The sequence below is a fragment of the Mobula hypostoma genome, chromosome 24 (genome assembly GCF_963921235.1).
Source record: "Mobula hypostoma chromosome 24, sMobHyp1.1, whole genome shotgun sequence".
NCBI lineage: Eukaryota > Metazoa > Chordata > Chondrichthyes > Myliobatiformes > Myliobatidae > Mobula > Mobula hypostoma.
In genome coordinates, this window is record NC_086120.1 from 17,570,074 (window position 1) to 17,590,144 (window position 20,071).

At 39.2% G+C, this 20,071-nt stretch overlaps 1 protein-coding gene across 1 annotated transcript in view; it reads right to left on the reverse strand.

Annotated features, from left to right (window-relative positions):
• Positions 1–6,396: 6,396 nt before the first annotated feature.
• Positions 6,397–20,071, reverse strand: part of mydgf (myeloid-derived growth factor) — a 36,325-nt gene continuing 22,650 nt past the window's right edge. The window contains exons 5-6 of the mRNA XM_063032300.1: positions 7,656–7,728; positions 6,397–7,352 (exon numbers count right to left, since the gene is read on the reverse strand). Coding sequence (XP_062888370.1) covers positions 7,273–7,352; positions 7,656–7,728 — 153 coding nt within the window. The 3' untranslated portion in view covers positions 6,397–7,272. The remainder of the gene's footprint in view (positions 7,353–7,655; positions 7,729–20,071) is intronic.

Consider the following 20,071-nt stretch of genomic DNA (forward strand, 5'->3'; position numbering starts at 1 on the left):
TGAACTGACAAATCGGAATGGGAATGGGAACGGGAAGTAGAATTGAAATGGGTGGCCATCAGGAGATCCCACTTTTTCTGGTGTACGGAGTGTAAGTGCTTAACAAAGCGATCTCCCAATCTATGTTGGGTCTCACTGACATACAGGAAGCCTCGCTGGAAGCACCAGCTACAGTAGGTGACCCCAACAGGCTCACACTTGAGTCTTTCTCCCTTCCCCCAACCTTCTTACTCTGACTTCTCATCTTTTTTCTCCAGTCCTGATGAAGGGTCTCGACCCGAAATGTCAATTGTTTATCCTTTTCCATTAATCCTGCCTGGCCTGCTGAGTTCCTCCAGCATTTTGTGTGTGTTCCATGTAGACAATGTACACTGCCATTCCATCATTAGTATTCCTGGCACCATTTTCAAAAAAAAAACTCTACAAATTTGGTTAACTTGATCTACCACACGCAAAGCCATGTTGACAATCACTGATCAGGCCCCCAAATACCTATATATATCCTGTTCCTTAAAGGAACTTCCAATAATTTACCCACTACTGACATCAGACTCACTGACCTTTAATCCCCTGGGTTATTCTTAGAATCTTCCTTAAGTAACAAAATAATTTAACAATCCTCCATTCTTCCGTTACCTCATCTGTGGTTAAGGATGTTTTAAAAACCTCTGCCAGGACCCTTGCATTTTCTGCACTAGCCTCCCATTAGGTCTGAAGGGATACCTTAAAATGCTCTGCGGTCTTATTCACCCCAATTTGCTTCAAGACAGCAAGCATCTCCTCTTCTGTTATCTGTATACAGTCCATGATCTCACTACTTCAGTTCTAAAGACCTAGTGTCCGTCTCCCAAGGGAATACAGATGCAAAAAAATCAATTTAAAATATCCTCATCTCTTTCAGCTCTATGCATAGATGACCATTCGACATACCAGGCATATACAGTATTTCTAGCTAAGGTTAATAAGTAGCAGAAATTATTGAAAGCTTCTCAATGTATACCTAATAATAAATTGAGGAAATAAATATCATTAAAGTGAAAGTTCCAAACAGAATATAAAGCCTCCAGATGACAGTCAAATCAAGCAGCCAGACCTATTTTTCAATTAGATCAAAGGTGATCTGTGGTTCAATTTCAATCATTAGAACTTGTTGCATAACTCCTGACACTCTTCCTAACAAAGATCAGCCAGAGTCAAAGTTTACATTGACTCACCATTCATAACTTTCTGGGAAAAGACAACTTTGGATTCCATTAGCTTGTGTCTGATAAAGTGGCTTCAAATTTAATTGCTAAAGGGTCTAACTCTAATTTGTAAGGTTTTGGTCTTATGATGCATTCTTTAGCAGACATAATAGGTTCTTTGTAATTACTAAATGGAGTTTCATATTTGTAATTTTAAATAGTGTTGTAAACTCAAAATATGAACCATGTTAATCCAACTACTCCATGATTTATTCTTTGTTATGTGAAAATTAACACTGTACTAAACCAGGGCCTCTAATTTTCCTGCATATCAGTGCCCATATGGAACTTGCAATCCAATTAAATTTTTGCTTATTGACATACCACTTCATAAACATAAAATTTATGGACAGGACAAGACCAATTCATGAAACAAGCTTGTCCAACACCTTGTCAGACCTTCATAGCTAAATGCTTCCTCCCCATCACCTCCCAACACATGTAGCCTGGTAACCTTTTGAGAGGCAAGGGCAAAATAATATTCTGAAAAATAACCTTACTGTTTCCTTTGAAAATCAATACAACTCTAGATCAAAAGTTTTAACAAGGATATAACGTACTGTGATGCAAACTTTGTTCCAGGTAAAAGATAATCTTACTTCCCGTTAAAGTTGAAAATAATAATGCACCCATTATGCCAATCAGAAGTTGTCTGATGTTTAACTGCATATTCCCAAGCCTTCCAGTCAATTAAACTAGACAGAAATTGAGCAATAATGCACATTTCAGCCACTTATTCAACTTACAGATTTGTCAAAAGTATCTTTAAATTCTTACTGCTCTAAAGTAATCAGAATTAGCTTTATTTAGTGCAAGAAATAAAAATTATTTTCAGTTATAAAAGTGTACATAAATATTGTGAAAAGAGGAATAATGAGATAATGTTCATAGGCCATTCATAAATCTGATGGTAGAGGGGAAGAATAAACACAAGAAATTCTGCAGATGTTGTGAATCCAAAGTAATACACACAAAATGCTGGAGGATCTCAGCAGGTCAGACAGCATCTATGAAGAGGAACAAAGAGTCTATATTTCAGACCAAGAACCTTTATTAGGACTGGAAAGGAATTGGGAAGTAGCCAGGATACAGTAGGAAAGAGTACTAGCTGGAAAATGATAGATGGAACCAGGTGACTGGGGGTGAAATGAGGATCTGGAAGTTGATGGGTGGAAAAAATAAAGGGCTGAAGGAGGAATCTAATATGACAAGAGAGTAGACCATGGGAGAAAGGGAAGGAGGAGGGGTACCAGAGGGAAGTGATAGGCTGGTGAGGAGAAGGGAAAGGGTAAGAGAGGAACTAGAATGGGGAATGAAAAAGGAGAGAAGGGGGAGAGGGGAGAAAATACCAGAAGCTGGAGAAATCAATTTTCATGCTATCAGCTTGGAATCTCCTAGTCAAAATATGAGCTGTTGCTCGTCCAAATGAGAGTGGCCACATCATGGCAACAGAGGAGGCCATGGACCAACATGTCAGAATGGGAGTCATTACTGACGGAGCAAAGGTGCTTGATGAAGCAGTACCCCGATCTATGTCGGGTCTCACCAATGTAGAGGTGGCCAGCAAACTTACAGGGAACTGTTGCCTCACCTGCAAGGACTGCTTAGGGCCCTGAATGCTGTTAAGGGAGGAGCTGAATGGGTGAGCATAGCACTTGTAAATGACAGCATCTGGTTCTTAAGTTTATTCCAAGACCCAGGCAATACACAATTTTCTGACTATTGACTCATGGTGTCCAACAATTATTTTCTTTTATTTCAAGATGTAACACAGTGTATGTTTCTACTGAAACAACACAATTTCTTACTAATGTTAACTAGCTCTTCTTTTACGGTCATAATTTTTTGACATGCAGTCTCAAGTGAAGCTCAGATTTTTCAGTTGTTTTCTCCACATTATTCCCATGAGTCATATTGAGTGTTGCTCCACTAAAATGTGTAAAACTGCATTCTAGATTAACATGCTTTTGCCATTTGAGCTTCACATGCCTAGACCACTAAATCTTTTTTTAAAATGTTATTATACTTTTATCTTAACCCTTGCAGACATGTTGGTGTTCCTCTCAACTTGCTGAGCTTAAGTCCTCATCAAAATGAGTAAAATGAGTCAGCACAGGGTCAGTCCCTGAGGAATCCAAGTTGAACCAATTCATTAATTAAAATTTTATTATTTAAGTTTAGAAGAGATAAGCTACAATATTTAAGCACATAATGTTTAACAGGTTTCCTTCATTCATCATCTTAAAGACTTCTTCAAAAATAACCCAAACCGTTGTATTTTAATCTCTCTGCACACACAGATGAGCATTAAACAGCTTCCAGCAGAGCAAATGTCTTTGACGGCCTGGGTGAAATTTATCCCTAAATTAACATCAAACAGATTATTGAATCGATACCATATTGGTGTCTTTAGGAGTTTGCTGGAAACAAATTAGCTGTCATGCTTCCAGCAGTATAACAATGACCTTACTTAAATGTAATTTGTTGTCAAACATTTTGTAATGACATGAAGGACACAAAATAAACTCAAATCCTTTTTATATTATTAACTCTTTAAACACATTTGTCATCCCTTGGCACAAGCATAGAGAAACATCTGCACTGTGCCATTAATACTTTATTATTTACAATCATTTGTAAACAAAACAAAATTAAAAGCACAAGAGACCAAGATTAACAAAAAGATCACTTGCTCTGGATGTGAAATAATCATCACTTTCAACCACTTAGAAGTAGTATTTATGAGCCTTAATCACAATCCCAACCTTTCGTCAAGTGATAAAGCTCCACAAATAGGTCAGGAAAAAAATACAGCATTTCAGTTATAATTTTCCAGTAAAATCTACCTTATAGCATAGCCTTTTTTTTCGATTCTAAGAACCTGACCATCAGAAATATTAATAGTGGTTTAATTGCTCTACAATACTCAACTCTGAATTATCTGTGTCCTATGGAATCTCTAGAAATGAACATGCTTTATTTACAGCTGCAAGAAAAAGTTGTGAACCCTTTGTAATTACCTGGTCTTCTGCATTAATTACTCATACAATGTGGTCTGATCTTCATTTAATAGACAAACAGAATCTGCCTAAACTAATAACACACAAACCATTCTACTTTCCATGTCTTTATTGAACACCTTGTTTAATCATTCACAATTCAGGCTGGAAAAAATCTCTGAACTCTTGTATTTAATAATTGATAGAACCTCCACCAAACATTTCCTATAACTGCTGATCAGACTTGCACAATGGCAAGGAAGAATTTTAGACCATTTCTCCAAACAAAATTGTTTCAGTTCATGCCACAGCATCTCAATTGGGTTAAGGTCTGGACTCAGACTTGGCCATTCCAAAATACAAATGTTCTTCTTTTTAAACCGTTACTGACTCACTGGTGTGTCAGATCATTGTTTTGTTGCATCATCCAACTTCTATTAAGCTTCAGGTGATGGACTGCTACCCTGCTATTTTCCTGAAATATGTCGACACAATTTTGAATTCATTGTTCTCTCAAGCTGTCCAGGCCTGAGGTAGCAAAGCAGCCTCAAACCATAATGCTCCTTCCACCATGCTTCACAGTTGGGACGAGGTTTTGGCGTTGGTGTGCAGTGTCCCTTTTCCTCAAAACTTAGTGTGCATTTCTGCTAAAAAAGTACAATTTTTATCTCATCCGTTCACAGAACATTGTCCCTGAAGCATTGTGAAACATCCTGGTGGTCATTTGCAAACTTGACACAGGCAGCAATGTTTTTTGGAGAGCAGTAGTTGCCTCCATGGTATCCTTCCTTGAACATTCTTCTTGTTCAGTATTTCTTATAGTGGAAACTTTAGCAAGTTCTAGAGACTTCTGTAGGTCTTTTGCTGTACCCTTGGGTTCTTTTTAACCTCCTTCAGCATTCATTGATTGGAACACCTGACTTCAAATAGCTGGCATTACCTCAGAGGTTCACATATTTTTTGAACCTAGACGGTGATTGATAAAAGCGTGTACTCAGTTTTAACAAGTAATACAATTGTTTGTATTATTGGTTTAGGCAGATTGTGTGTATCTATTATTGTGACTTAGACAAACATCAAACCACGTTTTATGAGTAATTAATGCAGCAAACCAGATAATTGAAAAGGGGTCACAAACTGTAAGTTCAACTTTACAATTTAAATATTTGTACCACCATGTGCTCTACTATTCTATTGTGCTTAAATTATCAAGAGCTCAATATCCTTCCTGTCAAAGATATTTGTATTTAAGTCCAGTATTAAACTCCACCTCTGACTTATAAGATCACAAATACCAACTGTATCAAATCAGTTCTCCATATAAATTACATCCTCCAATTTGATGTCATCTATAAATCTGAAATTGGACTTCTAATTCCTTTATGTACATAGCAAAGATGTAGTCCCAGCACTGCAGCTTGTGGAATTCTCCCAGTCTACAGCAATTTTGCGCCAGCATATTATTAACTTTACTTGCTCAATGGCTTGGTTCACTTCTACAAATAAACTTCATTATAGTAACTTAAAGCCCAGGATTAATTCTCTATTTCAAATTCTCTTTACATGTGCTTCTACTCTTGTATTTTCATTCCCAACTTTTAATGAGAAAGCACAATTCATCATGACCATGTTTTTGTTCTAAATTTGACATGCACCACCATAATCACCTATCTTAAGTGTATATTTGATTCAATTTTCGTAACCACCTTGCTAGGCTCCCTAATAAATAAAGGCAAAGTAATTATTGAAAATATCTCCTATTTTGTTCTTATTCAGCTTTTAATTTATTCTGTGAAATTCCTTCATCAACTAAACCTCAATCCTGATATTTTTTCTATTATTTCCTTTGCTTCATATTTACCCTCCCACAATCTCAATTTTCCTAAGCTCTAACTTCCACATTGCCATCCTTTCCCTTGATGCATTTTGTGTCACCTTCATCTTTGCTTTCATTATTCAATTACTGTTCACGTGTTATCATTACTGATTAATTTCTCATTTCTCTTGAACTCCGTTGATCAATCATTTTGTCAAGAATCCCGTAACAATCAAATTTCCAATTCAATACTTTGAGCTCATATACTGTGTTACAAACACATCAAGTTGTTTGACAAACAATAAAATTCAAGCAGTCAGAAAAAGTATTAATGAACTGAAATTAGTAATTTATTCCCCTTGTGGCATAGGTCTATAACAAAACCAAATACAAGGTTAACTGTAGATGATACATTAAGCTTGTACCAAATTATTTGCAATTGATAGTAAAATATAAAGGCATATGGTGCCCGTAAATAATTGTTACCTAGTATAAAAGAACAGAAGACTTCCAGACATACATAAGAATCATGTTGCATTTCAACAACAGCACTGTACAGATAAGCTCTATAAATTAACACCAAGTTTGCTAAAGATTTATTTAAGACCTTCACGCAAAAATTATTTTATAAAGATGTTCTATACAGGTCAAAGTTCATTCTTACAGTTGTAGACAGGTTTCATAGTTTTGGTTTACAAAGAGCACCCAGTGTATATTAACTAATCAAATATACCAGCATTAATACAAAAAAAATCAGTGTTGTAAAGATGGGCACACGTTATGCTCAGTTTATAATTTTGACATTTAATCAGATTTACAGGATTTAACAAAGGTCATTGTTACAGTGCAAGACTGAGTGTAGTCTGGCCACAGATGATCTTCCAAGAGTGCTTAGTTACCTCTTCCCAGTTTGCATGTGAAATGAAACACCCTGATAGGACCAAGGATCTCTTCAAGATTTAAAAGATTAACAAGAACATTTGTCATTTACAAAAGGTCACTTTTAAACCAAAATGTATTTGATTTAAGATGGTTGATAGAACAGCAAGCAACAGTACACATTTCTGCTCTGTCATTAAAAGGAGGAAATCAAAATGAAAGATACAAGATAAGGGTGGGGATGAAAATGTTTCCAATAATTGAATTAAGGTAATGAATTTATAGTTATAAAATTTAAGGTTTATTTCAATGGTTACTTATAATGGTCTTCTAATTACAGTTCATCATGTCCTGTACGAGCAACTATGATAAGCTTGGACAGCTCTGATTTGAAAAAACCATCCTTGTGAGTCACTGCAAAAAGACAAGCAGACGTTACCAACAAAGCAATAATTGAACATTAATACCCTGTCAGAGCTTTATTTATCATGTTTTCTAATATAAAATACAAGTGACTTATACATAAGTTAATCATGCAGTAGGGTAACATACATGTTAACAAGAAACAATGAAGCTGCAAAAGGAATTCTGCAGTTTATGGAGCCTAAGTTGTTATTTCAATCATTTTAAAATCAATTGATGAGATGTTGTTCAAGAATACATTCAAGTAAAAGCAACAGAGGAAAAAACTGATTGTGTTTTGTGAGCTATACTAACCAGTATTCTCACTGATCACATATTCATTTTCTTTCAGAGGAACATCACTTCGGCCGTCTACTGCTGCTTGAGACTAGAAAGGAGGAGAGAGAAAAGTGAATCAGCAAATCAAAACTGTTGTTCCACCCAAGGGAAATAAGCACTGATAAAACCAAATAATTTCTCCATGAAACATCAAATGATAGCATTTTCATCATTGGTAAAACAAAATATTTCATACAAAAATGCCCCAATGCATATTTTAAAAAATATTAAATAGCTAATATCAACATTGATGATACAAACATTGTATGTATACATTCATACATGCTTGAAGTAATTTCAACTTTAAAACTGAATATTTGCTAATCTTTCATGATATTATAAAAGAAATGGAATAATAAAAATCTATGGCATCATAGCTTCCTGTCCCCAAATCAAAGCCCATTATTAACTCAATTTTAGAGCGACAAAAATTTTCAGGATTAAGGAAGGAGACCGCCTTCAGAAGTGCTTCCCTTCCTCCAATTAGAAAGGTAATTACACACTATGGGATTCCAGCCTCATTACTCCCTGCCTCTCCTGCTGTGAAATATTTCTCTTCCCCATACTTTTCTCTCCCTCCGTAGGTGGAAGGATGCCAGAGACACGTTTTTGCACCCAAGATTCTTTGGCAACTCACCACCCTTGGCCATTCTGTGGACAGTTAATCCATAATCCTAAAGTAGTTTTGTAAATTGCAATTCAGACCCATAAAAGAAATACACATAAGTTATACATGACTGTCAAACTATTTTTTTTAAATAAAATGTTTGAAAATATTTTGGTATTCATCACTGGTGACATTCGGAAGTACTGAGTTTAAAATAACTCTGAAATAGCCTGCACAGTGCACCAGGTGTGTAATACAGTTGACAAAATAATCCATCATAGGAAGAGAATAAAAGACTATGGATCGGCAATGAAGGGTCACTCTGTTAAAAATTCTACTGATATTTAACGTTCAGGTAGGAACACATGAAATGTGGAATTGTCGCTTACCGAATCATTTACTAAAGCAAAAGAATAGAAGGAAATCAAGAGGCAACTGGAACCTAAATGACATCACATTACCATTTACAACACTGTTCTGTGATTTACACATGCAAATCTTAGTACTCAAACTACTTTAAGATTGCTTAATGCTCCAGCACTAGTCAGAGTCTGAAGTAATGATAATGTACAGTATGAGATGCAGTTTTATTTGCCAGCCTCCTCTTAATACGTTAAACTTAACTAATAAATTAGTTGGCAGGGTGGAGATGAGTCTTCACCAAAGGAGGTATAAGGCGTTTTTTCTGCCCGCTAGTCTGCATGTCACCCTTGGACAAGGTGCAGCACCTACTCAGCCCCCCACCCCACCCTGATCAGGGCCACATGAAGCCATGGGAGCAGGTGGTGGATGGTCATATGAGCAGCTGGTGAACATCACAAGTCCTGGTTACGTGACCACTAACGCCAATCAAACAATTTCTGTAGAGTATCAATAATGGCTGGGGTCACCCATCTTGTAAACACACTACCCAGAAGGTGGCAATGGCAAATCACTTCTGCAAATTAAAGAAAATGATTTACAAGTTTTATAGAATGGCTAGGAATTCTAGAAATATGCACAAATTCTTTCAAATTAACAGATATGCCACTACAGAGATAGTTTGGGGTTATGAAAAATGTATTTAAGTAACTCTATAGAATGCATATAAATGCAGTTTACTTAATACATTGTGAATATCCCTTCAAAATCTGATATTCTACTAAAAATGTTCATTACTGCTTTAGAGAAAGAGGTTATTAAATCTAATCATTATTTAATAGGCAAAATGTGCAGGGGTGTGGATTTTAACAGAGGACAAGATCAGGCTTTAATGTCTCCCATGATCAAATAACATGATGACACATGAGAAAAATTAATACATTTTTAATATCAGAATTTGTTTCAATATTTTGAAGAACAGCAAGTTATAATTTACTCTTAACTACACAAAAAATCAAGGCCCCTCTGGTCAAGTTCCAATGAGAATGCTGAACTTTAAACATGCAATGTATTATGATATGCTTGGTCCTCAAAATTGCACAAAATTATTCTATCACATACTCCATGGACTCAGCAGAGGCCTGTTACTTTCAGAAAATGCACTGCAACAAAATCCTCAATCACTTCATGGAAAATTTTGTTAGCATTCCATTTGAATGTATCATGTACTGAAGAAATCAGCTGCATTTACTTTAAAGTATGCAGTGTTTTTTTTTAAACTGGATAGTTAATCTTCTGCCAACTGTATCATGTTAAATATCTGATCCATTTGAAATCCAAATCAAGATTGCCATCTGACTCTTACTGCGAAAATGTTAATGAAGATAAATGGACAACTAACAGTAACATTCAGTCCAACTGCCACAGAAGCAAATTAAATTTATAGGAGTTATAATCTACAAAAAGCAACGGGCTAGTTTGGCTGCCAACATCTAAGATACATAGAATCACAGACTAGCGTCACAAAATAAACTTGTATGTTACAATTCAAGCACGTTAGCTGGCAAAGTACCTCGTGCAATACACAAGAAAATTTGAATTTTTAAAATCTAATTTGAGATAGAAATCACAAAGTACCAAGCTCAAAGCTAATTCATTATCAAAGTATCAAAATACCATCCTAAGATTCATTTTCTTGAAGGCATTTCGAGAACAACGATATAAAATATGTAACACCCTGGGAAATTTTTCATTGCTAATGTAACGGTCTTTCTGTAGAAGCAGTGTTTGGGTTATGGTTAGAGATAACGGTTGCTTTGGAATGTGAGCCATTCAAGGACAGGATGGTGTTTTCATGCCATGTGCCTGACGCCAGGGTGATCTGGGTCTTTTGTTTGGCGGGAGATGAAGAGAGAAGACGCCAAAGCGGAGCCATGACCCGACGAAGGCTGGAGGAACCAAAGGAAGATCAGCATGGGGGGAAAACCATGAGCTCCAACTTGTGCACATTAGACTGTTTCATTAAAATGGGCTACCTTCTGTTTTTGCTTTTTCTTCACTAACCCTGTAGTCAAATTAAGAATTATAAAGTTAAATTGTTTAATTGTATGCTGTGAACTGTCTGCACTGATTTGTAACAGGGGAACAAATCACGCAGCATCCACAAAAATTGAGTGGGGGACGGGGTTCTCAGGGTGGACTCACATCTCAATCTCACCCGTTTGGCGGGGTCAGAGATTGTCTTCCGTAGACTTACACAGCCGACAGGCCCTGAGGGTTACGAATATAATCAATGGATCAATGGAAAACTGCACACAAATAAATACAAACGATGTGCAAAAATAAATAAAAATACTGAGAACATGAGCGTAGGAGTCCTTGAAAGTGAGTCGATAGGTTGTAGAATCAGTTCAGTGTCGAGGTGAGTGAAGTTATCCTCACTGGTTCAGGAGCTTGACGGTAGAAGGGTAAAAACTGTCCCTGAACCTGGAGGTAGGGATTTCCCAACATTTCTGTCCCACAAGAAAATGAATTCTCTGGATTTACTTTAAACTAATGGGTCACATTCCAAAGTGTTATGCAAGCACCTTTCTGACAGTTTGCTCGATTTCCTGAAAAATGGGAGTGAATTGTCCCTGCTCCCCTCATGGCCCAACAGTACCTTGACTATCAGTGGGCCTAGTGGTTTAATAAGCACTAAAGTGGCATAGCCTGCCATTACGAACCAGCACTGAACAGACATCATAAGCTTTCTACAGTGGAGGGTATGCATAGCAATTGACTTTCTTCCCCAAGAGAAAATGAGTAGTTAGAGTATTGGGCTAGAGTAGGCGTCTGGACATGGAAATGGAGTTGAGGATTCACTTGTGCCTTGTCGTTTTGTACAGGTTGCTTAGGCCTAGCACCAATAGTACGCATACACCAGATTTTTAAACCAGAGATTTACTGGTATTAAGCAGTGGTATGAATCCACGGGGTTACTGGTAACGAATGTGTGTATATTGAGTGGGGTAGACATTTGCATCCCCGGTGAATTGTTAATTTCAGTAGAAGCAGTTATGATTATGGTGCTGAGGTTTGATAAAATGGCAGGGAAAAACCCTCTTTGATAAAGGGAAAGTTGACTGCCAAATCATTCAACCTTGGGGACTCCCCAGTACTCCAGTATCCGGAGGCTGGAAGAAATTGATAGAGAAGCATCTGCCACCGTCCGGGTGACAGAGGACACTTCATTCAGAGAAAGGTCATGGCAACTGGCACCTGCAGAGGTGGAAGATGATCAGCAGCACTTATGCAAGCTGAAGAAAGCTGGGATCATCACTGAGTCCAGAAGCCCCTATGCGTCCCCAATAGTGGCCAGGAAGAAGAATGGGAATGTACGGATGTGTGTGGACTATCGGACTCTGAACAGGCGTATCATCCCCAAGCAGTGCACGGTCCCAAGAATCGAGGATGTGCTGGTCTGCCTGAGTGGTACGAAGTGGTTCTGTGTGCTAGAGTGGGTATTAGAGTGGGTGTAGAGTGGGTATTATCAGATCCCCATGAGTGAGGCTGACAAAGACGGCATTCATATGTCCACTGGGATTCTTCCAGTTCCAAAGGATGCCCCAGAGCATTCTGGGAGCCCCTGGCGACTTTCCAGCATGTCATGGAGGAAACAGTGGAGGGATATAAACGTGCTTGAGGTATTGGTGTACCTGGATGATCTCAAGATGTTCGGATCCACCATGGAGGAACATGAAACAAGGCTACTGAAGCTGCTGGGCACCTTGAAAGCTGAAAGGTTAAAACTTTCCACAGACAAGTGCTGGTTCTACAAGACGTCTGTCAACTATGTTAGGCATAGAGGTGGATCTGTAGCTACTCCACCCTGTGAGACTAAGATAGAGGCAGTGACCACATGGCCAAGGCCCCAGACTGTGAGTACCTTGCGCTCTTTCCTTGGATTCTGTGGGTACTATCAAAGGTTCATGAAGGATACTCTAAAGTGAGTCACCCTTTAAATCAGCTTCTGTGCAGTTACCCTCCCTTGGGGATGAAAGGAGAGGATGGTAAAGACCTTAGCCCTTCGGAGTGAGATGGGATGCAAAATGTGAAGAGGCCTTTCAGTTGCTGAAGGAACTGCTGACGAAAACGCCTGTGCTGGCTTTTGCAGACCCCTGGTTCTGTATGTATTGCATACAGATGTCAACAGAGAGGGCTTAGGGGGTGTTCTGTATCAGGATCAGGGAACAGGGTTGAGACCTGTTACGTTTGTCAGCCAGAGTCTGTCACCCTCTACGCACATACAAATTAGAGTTCTTGGCATTTAAATGGACTGTGTTGGATATGCTAAGTGACTATCTATATGGTGCCAAGTTTGAGGTGAGAACGAACAACAACCCATTAACTTATATCCTAATCTCAGCGAAATTGGATGGCACAGATTTCAGCCTGAAGTACCAGCCAGAGAGTCAGAACATTGATGCTGATGTACTGCTCTGATGTGCACCATGAAGGGCTGCACAGGGACAGAGAGTGGGAAAGCATTCCTGCCCCTGGAGTCAAAGCCATGTGCCAGTTTTCCATCATGGGGAAGGCAGAGAAAAGGCAAGAGCAGAATCAAGCGTTAGATCATTTGGGAGCTTCTGATGGTGCCATGCCACAAGCTTACTGCAACCTGTCTCCTTTCACAACCACTGGCCAAGCAGTACCAATATACGAGTTATCTCGCTGAGCAGCTACCACCTCCCTAGGGCTCGAAGTGAGGTTGCCCGTCAACCTCTGTTTTGTGACTGGCGAGGAAGCTCTATCGCAGAAAACTTATCCGAAGTATGTGTGTGATATGAGAAGGGAGCAGAAAAAGGCTTAAGAATTAGCTGAGGTCTCAGCTACCAAACAGAATCAAGGAAATAGAAGAGGTAAGATCAAAAGGTTACTCCCAACTCATGTCTGCAGACTGAGTACTCAAAGAATTTGGGACTACCTGGGAAGCACAAGCTGGCTGACCGCTAGGCAACTACACCCTATGTAGGAGGGTCAGATAACAAATGTACCAGTGAAAACCGAGGGTGGGATGGGCCTGTCAAGATTCTCCATCGGAACCACCTTCTACCTCTGGGACAAGAGGAGCATGCTGACCCAGAAGCTGACTTGGACCCTAGACATAGGAAGTGGACTCTGCAGCAACGTGGGGACACTGATGGACCAACAGCAGAAAGGATTAGACTGGCCCCTGCCCCTGAATGGGATATGGACTCAGAGGATGAGGAAATGCAGGTGGTATATGCTGTCTTTCACTAACTCCCCACTAATTGAGGAAGAGATTCCCAACCATTCTCATGCTGAGGCAGGTGAAAGTAGACAGGCAGGCTTGCAGCTGGACCATTGGGGGGGGGGGGGGGCCCAGTGTTGGGCTCTAAAATAACTGAGAATGATGTTCAGCTCAGCCAAGTGGCAGAGAGATCTGAGTTACCAGAAGGCACAAGTGATAGACCAGAGGAGGACTCGCTACGTAGACCAGAAGTATCCCAAGGAGTGTCTGAAACTGAAGTAGTAGATGATGGGGTAAGGGGGTCTCAAAGAGTCAGGAGACCCCAGACAGGCTGAACTATGTTGCACCAGGGGAACAGAGTGTTGCGAATATCCCTCTAGTGAGATATGTCACTACCATTTACAAATGGATTAGAGGTTCTGACATCACTAAATTCCTTTGAAAATGGTGTTATTAATGATGGGATGACAAATGATTTTAAAGTCATGAGTACATGACTATTTGTAGTGGGGGGAGCGTGTAATGCCCTGTTTCACGTCTTTAGTGTTATGCTGTAGGTATTTCACTTAGCAGTTCTGTAAGACCAGTCTGTTCTGCTTTCAGCCTTTTTGGGTTATTGTTGAAGATAAAGGATGATGAGGAATATGTGCCATCCAATTAGGTGGGTGGAACTGGGGGGATGGGTTTTGGTGAGGGACACTAAGATAGTTGGTCTTGGGGCTTTTGTTCGGCGGGAGATGAAGAAAAGACGCTGGGGAGAACCAGTCATAGGATATGACCTGGTGGGAGACCCATTTGTTCGAGATGGATTGTTAGCGAGATTCGGAAGGTGATGTGTGCTTTCATGCAGACCGAGGGCCCAGAATGCAAGTGACAGTGGAGTTCAAGATGAGCTCCAACTTATGCACATTAAAATGCGTCCCTTTCTTTTTTTCTTTACTAATCCTTTAGTTAAGTTTCATAAATATAATTCCTTTAATCATGGAACTAATTTGTAACAGGGTAGTAAATTACACAGCATCCACACAAACCAGGATTTGGGGTGGGAGAGCTGTCCCAATCTCACGAGTTTGGCGGGACCAGACAGTATCTTCCCTAGACTTACACAGCCAAGGAATCCAGGGGGTTTGAGAAGCTTAGGTTGAGGAAGCTAAAGATCAAATAGAACTCTTAAGAATTATAAAGGCAGCAGAAAATGGTAAGACTCTTGGCAGTGTGGAGGATCAGAGGGATCTTGGGGTCTGAGTCCATAGGATGCTCAAAGCAGCTGCGCAGGTTGACTCTGTGGTTAAGGCGGCGTACAGTGTATAGGCCTTCATCAATCGTGGAATTGAATTTAGAAGCCAAGAGGTAAAGTTGCAGCTATGTAGGATCCTAATACTAATAATTAATTAGCAATAGAACAAATTATTGCCCTTGAAGATTATGGAATTGAAAAATTGATTTAATCAATGACATTTATGAGACTGGAATAATACCAGAGAGATGAAAAAAAATCAGTATTTATCACTCTTCCTAAGAAGGCTGGAGCAATAGAATGTGAATTACAAAGGACCATAAGTTTAATGAGTCATATCACCAAGATACTTCTAAGAATTTTGATGACAAGAGCTAAAAGTAAGATACAAGCTGAAATAGGCAAAGAACAATGTGGTTTTGTGAAAGACAAAGGTACAAGAAACACAATATTGATGTTAAGGATACTATCAGAATGAGCTATTCAAGTGCAAAAAGATTTGTTTGTTTGTTTTATCGACTACACAAAAGCATTTGATAAAGTGAAGCACAATAACTTATTTGAAATATTACAGAAAACTAGATCTAGATTCGAAAAACCTCTGCCTAATCAGAAATCTGTACTGGGAACAAACTGCCGCTGTAAGAATAGATGGAGAAGTGAGTCAGTTTACGAAAATCAAGAGAGGCGTTAGACAAGGGTGTGTTTTCTCCCCTGATTTAGTTAATGTGTACAGTGAAACAATATTACAAAAAATAAGAGACATTTTGGGAATCACAGTTAGCGGTGAAAACATCAATAATTTCAGATATGCAGATGACACTGTGTTAATTGCAAGTACGGAGGAAGAACTACGAAACTTAATTGATATAACTGTTGAAAAAAGTGCAAAAATGAGTCTATCAATTGCAAAAAGACAGAATGTATGGTGATATCCAAAAAGAAGGAGAATCCTATCTGCAGGCTGAGAATAAATGGGGAAGACATAAAACAAGTAAAGAACTTTTGCTACTTAGGAAGCTGGGTGACATCAGATGGCAGGTGCGACTTGAACATCAAAAGAAGAATAGGGATGGCAAAAGACACCTTTACGAGAATGAAGAGTATACTGACCAATACCAAACTAGGCTTGACAACTCACCTCAGAGTACTGAAATGTTACGTTTATCCAATTATGTTATATGGCTCAGAATGTTGGACAATATCTAATAACATGAGGAAACGAATTGTAGCAGCAGAGATGTGGTTTTTGAGGAGGATGCGAAGAATATTACGGACGAAACGAATATCTAATGAGGATGTCATGAACAGAGCAAACACAAGAAGAGAAATAATGTATGAGATCATGAAAAGGTAACGTAACTTCATTGGACACGTGATTAGGAAAGAGGAGTTAGATTGCACGGTAATTATGGGAAAGATTGAAGGGAAGAAAGCAAGAGGAAGACAAAGACAAATGATGATAGAGACAGCAGCCAGGGAACTGGAATTGAATACCAATGAATTGATCCACTTGACCCGAAACAGGAGTGTGTGGGCCATGGCAGTCAAAGCTCAAACTGGGCATGGCACCTGATGATGATGATGATGATATAGGACCCTGGTCAGACCCCACTTAGAGTACTGTGATCAGTTCTGGTCGCCTCACCACAGGAAGGATGTGGAAACCATAGAAAGGGTGCAGGGGAGATTTACAAGGATGTTGCCTGGATTGGGGAGCATGCCTTATGAAAACAGGTTGAGTTAACTTGGCCTTTTCTCCTTGGAGCGACAGAGGATGAGAGGTGACCTGATAGAGGTGTATATGATGATGAGAGGCATTGATAGTGTGGATAGTCAGAGGCTTTTTCGTAGGGCTGAAAATAGTTGCCACAACAGGACACAGGATTAAGGTGCTGGGGAGTAGGTACAGAGGAGATGTCAGGGGTAAGTTTGTTTGTTTTTTTTTAAACGCAGAGAGTGGTGAGTGCGTGGAATGGGCTGCTGGCAATGGTAGTGGAGGCGGATATGATAGGGTCTTTTAAGAGACTCCTGGATAGGTACATGGAGCTTAGAAAAATAGAGGGCTATGGGTAAGCCTAGTAATTTCTCAGGTAGGGACATGTTCCGCACAACTTTGTGGGCTGAAGGGCCTGTATTGTGCTATAGGTTTTCTATGTAAAACAACTCCAGAGAGAATTAGGAAAGTTAACAGGGGCCATGAAAATCCTTAGCAAGTAGAATTAAAGGCAATCCAAAGCATCCTATACATACATCAGAGCAAAAGAATAACTAGAGAATAGGTTGGATTATTGACTTCAGGAGGAGTAATCCAGGGATCCATTAGCCAGATCTCATTGGGGAATTAAAGGTGGTGAGAGAGGGTCAGCAACATGAAAATCCTCAGTGTTATCTTTTTAAAGGATTTGTCCTGGGTCCATCACACAAGAGCAATTACAAAGAAAGCATGGCAGTGAAGATTCGGAATGACATCTAAAACTTCGACAAGCTTCTATAGATGTGGAGAGTATATTAACAGGTTACATCACAGCCTGGTATGGAAACACCAATTCCCTTGAATGGAAAATCCTATAAAAAGTAGTCGATACAGCCCAGTCTACCACAGGTAAAGCCCTCCCCACCATTGAGTACATCGAAATAGAGCTCTGTTGCAGGAAAGCAGCATCCATCAAGGACCTCTACCATCCAGGCCATGCTCCCTTCTTGCTACTGCCATCAGGAAGGTGGTACAGGAGCCTCAAGACCCACACCATCAGTTTCATGAACTGTTATTACCCCTCAACCATCAGGTTCTTGAAACAGAAGGGATAACTTCACTCACCCATCACTCAACTGTTCCACAACCTATGGACTCACTTTCAAGGGTTCTTCATCTCATGTTCTTAATATTTCTTGCTTATTTATTTATCATTATTTTTTCTTTTGTATTTGCAGAGTCTGTTTTTTGCACATTGGTTATTTATCCATCCTTTTGGGTGTAGTCTTTCATTGAGTCAATTGTTTCTTGGATTCACACTGTATGGCAGTGTGAAAATGAATTTCAGGGTTCTATATGTGACATTTATGTACTTTGATAATAAATTTACTTTGAACTTATAGGATACAGAAAGGAACACATGCTTGGAGATGGTGAATGTTTGTGAGATCCTAAATGAGTACTTTGCATCAGTATTTACCCAGGAGAAGAACATAGAGGAAAGGAACATCAGTGCAGAGCATGCTAAGGTATTGAGATAAAGGAGGTACTGCTGGGTCTCTTAATGTCCCCAGGATCTGATGGGATGTGCCCCAGATTATTAAGGTAGAGATGATATTCGACCTTGACCAATATTTTTGTGCCTTCTCCAGCCACTGGCTACATCTCAGATGACTGGCAAGTAGGTAATGTTCTTTATTCAAGGGAAGTAGGGATAATCCTGGGAACTATAGACCGATGAGTCTCACATCAGTAGTAAAGAAGTTACTAGAGAGAATTCTTAGGGATAGAATTCAAGCATTTGGAAAATCATGACTTGATAAGGGACAGTCAGTACAGCTCTCCACAGGGCAAGTCTTGTCTTACTAACTTGAATGAGCTTTTTGAAGAGGTTACAAAGGTGATTGATGAAGTCGAGCTGAGGATCTTGACTACATGGAAGGCTCATCCAGAAGATTAGACTTACACTAAAGTGTTGAGGCCAAAAGTTCCATTTTAGTCTCACCCAAACACAAAATCATCTCCCAAATTGTCACAGTATCTTGCAAGTGACGCTTTGCAAAGTCTTTATAGGCAAGTATATGCTTTTTTTAGTGTACATATGGTACAAATCTAATTGTACATATCAGCCAGGTAGCACCATCCCTACTGTAAAATATGGTGGAGGTAGCATCATGTTATGGGGATGCTTTTCAGCAACAGAGATGGAAAAATCTGGTTACGATTGATGGAAAGATGAATGCTGCTAAATACAGGGATCCTGAATAAAAATGTGCTAGCCTCTGCCAGAAACATTAAACTGGGGAGGAAGTTCATCTTTCAGCAGGACAACAACCCAAAGCAAACTGCCAGAGCAACCGTGCAGTGGTTTCAAATGAAGAAAATTGATGTCCTTGAGTGGCCAAGTCAGAGTCTTGATCTTAACCCCATCAAACATCTCTAAAGACCTCAAAATTGCTGTCCATCACTGCTCCCCAACTAACCTGGCACAGCTTGAGCAATTTTGCAAGGAGGAATGGGCAAATCTTTCTCCATCACATTGTGCAAAGCTAATAGAGACCTATCCAGAAAGATTACTAGTTATAATAGCTGCGAGAAGTGGTTCAACAAGGTACTGAGCAAAGGGGAATGAATACTTCTGAACTGCTGGCATTTCAGTTTTTGAATTTTTAGTTTCCCATGATTTACAATTTTCCCAGTTTTGGGGCTCTACTGTGAAAAAAAGTAGCATGTGATTCACAAATAAAAATTCTCAGTTAAATTGATCAAAATCCCTGGTTGTAATACTCATTTATATGAACAAAAGTATGAGGGCTGAATACTTTTTCAAGGCACTGTATATTAAGCTGGTAATTTAATCATGGTCATGAGATCTAGACTCAAATGTTCTTAGCAAAATTCTTTTTTGGGGAGCAAGTTAGTTTTGAATAAATATTATTTAACAGCAATGATGATGATACATTTCATTAGCTTTCTGATAATTAAAAGTAGACAAATAGAGTAGTGATTATGGAGGACTATACGTGTCCTACATTTCACAGAAACAAGTAATAATTGAGGGATTTTCCAGATTCTCAGATGGACACCAGATTTGTAACTGTTCTGGAACAGCATCACTAGAGGCAAACTTAGGAAGCCCTACAGCATATATCTGCAACATTTCTATCATTGACAATAGCAACACAAAAAAGGGAACGAGAATAAGCAGATTTTGTTCTTAATATAGCTGATGAGCTAA